General features: G+C 32.4%; 1 protein-coding gene across 1 annotated transcript; it reads left to right on the forward strand.

Moving 5' to 3' along the window:
- Positions 1-225: 225 nt before the first annotated feature.
- On the forward strand, positions 226-6,355 carry LOC113727099 (protein DETOXIFICATION 29). Its single transcript, XM_027251083.2, has 8 exons — positions 226-646; positions 913-1,454; positions 1,960-2,046; positions 2,677-2,733; positions 3,819-4,051; positions 4,713-4,831; positions 5,914-6,000; positions 6,144-6,355. The coding sequence occupies exons 1-8, from the start codon at positions 311-313 to the stop codon at positions 6,213-6,215; spliced, it is 1,533 nt and encodes a 510-aa protein (XP_027106884.2). The 5' UTR covers positions 226-310; the 3' UTR covers positions 6,216-6,355.
- The last annotated feature ends 1,137 nt before the right edge of the window (positions 6,356-7,492 follow it).

Consider the following 7,492-nt stretch of genomic DNA (forward strand, 5'->3'; position numbering starts at 1 on the left):
TTAATTCTGACCACACATATTCTAGGATGAAGTACCCGTCTAAAGAATACTATGATAGTGTAATTTAATTTTGGCCACACATATTCTACGATGAAGTACCCATCTAGCATTCAATTTGTAGGACACACTCAAAGTCACACATGCTTGCACTCCTTCAATTGTCCCAACAGCAATTTAACTTTTTGTCTTTGGATCCTTAATTTAAGAGAAGTTCTCCTCCAATTTCCAGTACCCTTTACGTCTCTCCCTTTATATTTATTTGTCTTTCTGGCATACTAGTGTATGACTGTGTGTAGTGCCTGTACAGGCCATGGAGGAAGACCACAATCAGCCCCTGCTCTGCACTTTTTATGATGCCCATAATCCAAACGCAATTGACCAGAATAATTCTATAATTGAAAAGAAGCCCTGTTCAGTTACAGCTGACCACACATTTTATAATACTAGCATCATTGGCTTCCCAAGAGAATTCTATATTGAATTGAAGAAGCTTTGGTCCCTAGCCGGTCCATTTATATTTGCTTCAGTTTGCCTGTACGGCCTCGGCTGCTTCACTCAGATATTTGCTGGCCATTTGGGAACCATTCAACTTGCTGCAATTTCAGTTGAAAATTCAGTCATTGCAGATTTTGGCTATAGCATTCTGGTACATAGACATTTATTCATCCGCAAAATTCACTATTTATTGTTCTTTCTTTCTTTTTTTTTCTTTTTGTTTCCTTAGATGCATGAAATTTAGCACCTGGATTAGATAAACTTTGTTCCCTATTTTCTAACAGCTTCAGAAAATCCTTGTGTCACCATTTAAATTTGGTTCCTGGTAGATGATTAATTTGCACGAGTCTCTTTTCTATGAAATTCCTTCGTCGGTAAATGGTAACTGATGAATGATTATTTTCATTTCTTCTGCAGGCAGGAACGGCAGGTGCATTAGATACTCTATGTGGACAAGCATATGGAGCGAAGCAATATGATATGCTTGGAATATACATGCAAAAGTCATGGTTTATCCTCACCAGTGCAACACTAGGAAATCTCTCTCTCTTCATATTTGCAACCCCAGTCCTGAAATTCCTAGGCCAAACTGCTACAATATCTACTGAGGCAGGAAGATTTGCCCTGTGGATGATTCCACAGCAGTTTGCATATGCATTGATGATTCCAACCACAAAGTTTCTCCAAGCTCAAAGAAAGGTTAAAGAGATGGCTCTGATAGCTGCGGTGGCGCTTTCTCTACATGCTTTTCTGGGCTGGTTTTTGATACTCAAGATAGGATGGGGTCTTCCCGGCGCGGCCCTGATGCTGAATTCATCATGGTGGTTTGTAGCAGTGGCTCAGTTCTTGTATATCATCTCTGGTAGCTGTGGTCAAACTTGGCCTGGCTTTTCATGGAAAGCCCTCACAAATCTTTCAGGATTTCTCAAGTTATCAGTGTTATCAGCTCTTATGCAATGGTATAATTCTTGGAATTCATGTATGTATATTGACTGAACTGACATATTGATTTGGAGAAATTGAATTCATTTTTAATCACTTGTACAACTAAAAGACCGAGTTCATCAAATTTTGGGGGGGGGGGGGGGGGGCAAAATTAGTAAAGAAGTATACTTAGCAGGGCATCCTTCCATTTTTGCAGAAACCTTGGAAGGCAAAGTCATATATATATACATATACATACATACAAGTGAAAACTTCTAACATTTCAAGAAAGTATAAATTGATTTCTAAAATCTAGGGATGGCAAAGTCTAATTTCTATAGGTATAAAAACGAAAATTTTGATGTGTTTAAGGGGATATATTAGAATGTTTAAAATCTTGGGGGCAGCATCTGCCAATGACTTGTACAATCGTAATTTTTAAAATTGGATGTACTTACCATGACATTTTTTTCCTTGATATGATGTACTTTTTCCAAAAAAAAAATAAAAAATAATGAAAATTTGGGCTCAAATTTGCAGTTTGTCAACGTGGAATGGGATGGCAGTGACCCTTCTTTCTGGATATTTAAAGAATGCTGAAGTTTCAGTGGCAGCATTGTCTATATGGTGAGTTCATACAATGGTCAAATCAAAACTCCATAATTGATGAATTGAACATTAAAGGTATGGATTGTTAGACAAGTCATTGGTGCCTTTTCGTTTACTTTAATGTTTAGTTTAGAGAAAGTCAGCTGCACGCAAGAAGACATTGAACTCAGAATTTGGGAGAAAGTTTAAGTTTTCTTGTCACAGGCTCACAGCCCCAAGTTGGTGAAATTGACATATATGCAAGTGTTTACTCAATTTCACCCCTCCTCTATTAGAAAATTTTTTTAAAAAAAATTTAAGGAAAATGTTTACTGAATTGTCTGGCTATTATAATTAACCAAAATATCATTGTAGAAAATATTTCCCATACCAGTTCTTTTACTTTTTCCATATTACTTGTTTTTATTGCCATATGTGCACTTATATTTTTTTAACTTCATTTTTTTTTTGAAAAACATTAACACTCTAAATCCTACTTAACTAATTCTCAAAGACGCTCGTTAGACAAATTCTTTTTAAAAAAAAAAAAAGAAAAAAAAAGTCGACCACTTAGGGAAAAGGTTGCTAAAAAAAATGTTGAAAATCATAGTTAATTAAATTGTTACTTATCTAAGTGTCGTACTTTGTTTGTTGGTTTGGCATTTGCAGCTTTAATATATTGGGCATAGCCACCACGGTGGGCACGGGGTTTAGTGCTGCCGTAAGGTATGTTTTAAATGTGGTTTATTTACCTTCAAGAAGGGGAAAAAAAATATATATATATATATAAAAGTCTCATTAGTCATTTAATTTCACAAGTTGTTTTATTGTAAAATCGTGGTATTTGATAGCAATAATTGTAAAACACAAAATCTATTATTAGAATAATACACGATAATTATCTATGAGTTCGAACTAATTTTACTTTGGACCTTTTAACTTATCACTCATTCTCACTTAAAATTTTGAAATTTCAATTTTTGGGACAAATTATACTATAAATTTGTATGTTCTTCCCATTTTAGTCCAATTATTACTCGTGTCAATCATCCATCATGAGTCTATGTTTGTATTGATGACAATAACACCGATTGAAAAATTACATGATATGCATGAAAGTGTAACATCTTAGTCAATTTGCTCTTTAATCGACGTCTAAATCATGTTACAGGAAAATCAATTAAAGTACTTGAAACACTATATGATATGTTTTACCCAACTATGGAATAAATAGTTAAACAGGTTTATTCTTTGGTAAATAGGTCATTAATGAATACATTTTTTGCCCTTTATTGCTAATGGCACCTTTTATTTTCTTTTTTTTTTTGGTACCATATTCCTCATTTACACATTAATACCATGTCCTTTTGTGGATTAGTTAATATTTGAAGAATTATGAGATTACAAAAAAAAATGACACAAATAATTCCATAAATCTAATCGAGACAGGGTATCTTAAATGTAAGGATAGAACAAAAAAAGAAAAAAAGAGTTTGGGGATGCTAGGTGGAAATAGATAATTTATTAGAGGTGTAAAGTGAAATTTGACATGCTAATTAACGGTGAATAATGGACTCAGCATGTAAATGAGAATGGATTTAAAAGTAAAGGTTCAAAGTGGGAATGGGTTTTTTTTTTTAAGAAAAAAAAGGTAAAATTTGCACTATTACCCCTACAAAAAATTAAAAGTATTTCACGTTGTATACTTAAGTTTTAATTGAATTAGAGTTCGACCTCTCAAAAAAGAAAAGAAATAAAATTTCTAATTCCGCCTACGCTTATAATGACATTGGGCGTGCCTAAAATGACAGCGTGCGGGTGTCAAATGAATTGGGCTCGGGGCGATCAAGAGCTGCAAAATTCGCAGTAATGGTAGTCGGAATATTTTCCACCCTCTTCGGCCTTTTGTTTGCTCTGGTTCTGTTCTTACAACGGAAGCACTACCCAGCAATATTCTCAGATGATGAACAAGTAAAACAGCTGGTGGAGGAGCTCACCCCACTTCTCGGAACTCATATAACTTTTTCTTGCATTCCTGCAAATGGTACTCATCATTTCCAAAATTAACCCATTTTTGTGTGCTATAATCTTTTGGGTATTTTGAGCACTCTTTTAGACATTTGTTCAAAATAGGTTACATATGGTGAAAGAGCTAACATAATCTGCTAATGCTTAATTTCAGAATTCAACTCTATTAGATTGCCAATTTATTTGAATAGCGTTGGTGTACTGTGCATCCAATCGTGTTAGTGTACTGTGCATATGCTGTCAATGTATAGAATATCAATACTTAAAAGTTTGATGAAATATTTTTTTCTCGGGTCGTTCTCATAGCAACATCTAGAATAAAAGTAAAGCGGATATAGAGATAATCAACTCTTAGGGTTATCATGTTAATGTGGAAAAGGTGTTCTAGATTAGGAGAGAACAAGTATACAATATGATAAATTATTTATATTGAAGACTAATGAATAGAGAATTTTAACATTAATAGGTTAATTTCCAAAAAAATTGGAAAAAGTTTGATTCAATTGGATTTTCTAAGCAAGCTTTTTTTTGTATAGGATGAGGCATTTGCACCAGAACTCTTCTACGAATTTCTTTACTCATTCTATTATTGTCTTTTGCATTTACAAGGATTTTCCACCATCAAAATTTTGAGCAAAATTAATGCTTATGAGCAATACAACATTTCAACTGTGTAGGTGTGGCTGCTGGAGCAGGGTGGCAAAATTTTGTAGCATATATGAATATTGGCTGCTATTTCCTGATCGGGGCTCCTTTGGGCATTGTATTATGCTTCAAATTTGACTTAGGCCTCAAGGTGAATTCATTAAGCTATTCTACTTTCACAAAATTGCCCATAGTTTTGATTAAACTGTTGTTAAAACAGAGTTACCTATGCTAATTAATTAAACTAATGATGCAAATTTGGAAATATATTAATAATGTGATACAATTTAGTAATTATGCTTAACTAGGGACATCATAATTACAGTAACAGTACTGCATTTTACCATATTTACAAAAACAGCCCCTAAACTGTTTAAGGAACATTGTGGGGTTACTAGTAAAATGATGTTAAATTACTTTTTCAATGTGTGTGGATAACGACCTAATTGTTAAATTAGCACTTCTTAAATTTAATAACAAATACTATAGATGAAGTTTTGATTTAGTGATTAAGGCGGGGAACTAATGAATTAGTGATAATTACAGTAACAGTACTGAATTTTACCATATTTACAAAAACAGCCCCTAAACTGTTTAAGGAACATTGTGGGGTGACTAGTAAAATGATGCTAAATTACTTTTTCAATGTGTGTGGATAACGACCTAACTCTTAAATTAGCACTTCTTAAATTTAATAACAAATACTATAGATGAAGTTTTGATTTAGTGATTAAGGTTGGGAACTAATGAATTAGTGATAATTACAGTAACAGTACTGAATTTTACCATATTTACAAAAACAGCCCCTAAACTATTGAAGGAACATTGTGGGGTGACTAGTAAAATGATGTTAAATTACTTTTTCAATGTGTGTGGATAACGACCTAACTCTTAAATTAGCACTTCTTAAATTTAATAACAAATACTATAGATGAAGTTTTGATTTAGTGATTAAGGCTAGGAACTAATGAATTAGAGATTCTAAATTCAAATTTAACATGTATACGTGATTTTTTTTTCTCCCAGTATTTGTGGGTTATACATGTTATAAAGTTGTAATCTCCACCATTTTGGGTAACTTTCTAGTATTACTGAGTCGTAATTTTTACCATTTACAGGCTAATTTGTTAATTGTATCATTCCCACCATCATGCGTACGTGCTGTATAATCTTATAGAAAAATTCAACACAAAATACTAATTTACTGCCTACTTGAATTATGGTTGATTTCAGGGTCTTTGGTACGGATTGCTTCTTGGATCATGCCTTCAAATTCTAGGCATATTGTTGGTAGTTTGCCTAGCAAACTGGAAAAAGGAGGTGCCTATACACACTTTACAAACTTTATAAATTATTTTGCATGAAAAAATACATTTTGATTAAACTAAGTCCAAGGTAGAAAACCATAAAATCATTTAATTCCTTCTAGAAACTAATCTAGCTACGGTGCTATGTAATTGCAGGCTTATGCGGCTCGAAAGAGACTAGAACAAATGGGAGGGAAAACCCTACCTCAAGATGATGAAGAGACATGAATTTTGGAGGCAGAAATCGTAGAAATAAAATAAAACTGAATCTAAGGTGTAACATTATAATTATATATATTAGGAAAATTGTACTCAATGACTCAAATTTTGTTCCATATCTTGTGAATATAAAATTAAGGGCTTGCATAGTGGATCTCTGTTATACAACAATTTATATGTTGAACTTCTTGAAGATTAAAAATTAAAAATTCGTTATCTTTATCAATATAGAAAACATAATTTTTCGATGAAAACATGTATATTTTTCTTGATAAATATCATGATTTCGTTAAAGTTATATTTAATGGCAGATATTACATCAAACATACAAAGAGATACAATATATATATATATATATATATCTTGAGAATTAATAAGTGGAGACGTTATTCTATTATTCTCCTCCTTCTCTCTCTAAAAATCCTCCAACTAAAATCTCATTCAACTCTCCTATGAGAGAGGGACCAAATAAATTTGCTCTAAAAAAATTCTCATCAAACTGTGTTAAATTTTGATTGAAAGTGGATACTATTGAAATTGTAGACGCTTTAAAAATAGTTGCACTATAAATTTAGCAAAAATAAACGTATGTGAATTGCCCCAAGAAGAAAGTCAGACATTCTCGACGTGCAAATCACAAAGACTAACGTTGGCAAGGAATTTGGGATAAAGGAAAATACAAATTAAAAAAATGTCACTTTTGAGATTGGAGCATATGTTCTTGATTTTTTTTTTTTTTTTTGGTAAATAGGAGGTGTTAAACCCATGATTTTTCACTTATAATCTCTCCCCCCTACCATCCAACTCAATGCAGAAGCACAAACCAAACAAATTCTTCTTTTCTTTCTTGTAAATAGATAAAAATGCTCCAATCTTTATTTATGTATAATTGCTTATTGGGTTTGTCTAACTAGTTACCCAAGAGTTATATTTTTTAAAGAGTAAAATTAAATCGGAAAAGTATATAAATGTACGGGAACAACAAATACGTGTATGTATATTGTATATTAAAAATACTCGGCACCTTAAATGCACTACTTAAAATTTTAAATATTTTACAAAGGGTTTGTCTAATGGATGTCGTCCTAACCATATGGGGTTTTAGGTATTGATATCCTAGAAATTGTAATTAAGGCGAGAGAATGTGGGAGAGTGCTTTTAGATTGTACGTTATAAGTTCCATCATATAAAATTAATATTGAATCTATAAATTATGTTATTACTTTGTATTCCTTTCTTTTAACATAATCAATTGTTCTAAACTTGCTGGATAATTTACGGTGTAA

Source organism: Coffea arabica, chromosome 2c (assembly GCF_036785885.1).
Source record: "Coffea arabica cultivar ET-39 chromosome 2c, Coffea Arabica ET-39 HiFi, whole genome shotgun sequence".
Classification (NCBI taxonomy): Eukaryota; Viridiplantae; Streptophyta; class Magnoliopsida; order Gentianales; family Rubiaceae; genus Coffea; species Coffea arabica.

What these genes read in the sequence shown, in the direction of transcription:
- LOC113727099 (XM_027251083.2), top strand. Translation starts at nt 311, where the DNA reads ATGGAGGAAGACCACAATCAGCCCCTGCTCTGCACTTTTTATGATGCC. An exon ending in GTGGCAGCATTGTCTATATG is followed by an intron (nt 2,047 to 2,676) that starts GTGAGTTCATAC and finishes TGGCATTTGCAG; the next exon opens with CTTTAATATATTGGGCATAG. An exon ending in AATTTGACTTAGGCCTCAAG is followed by an intron (nt 4,832 to 5,913) that starts GTGAATTCATTA and finishes GGTTGATTTCAG; the next exon opens with GGTCTTTGGTACGGATTGCT.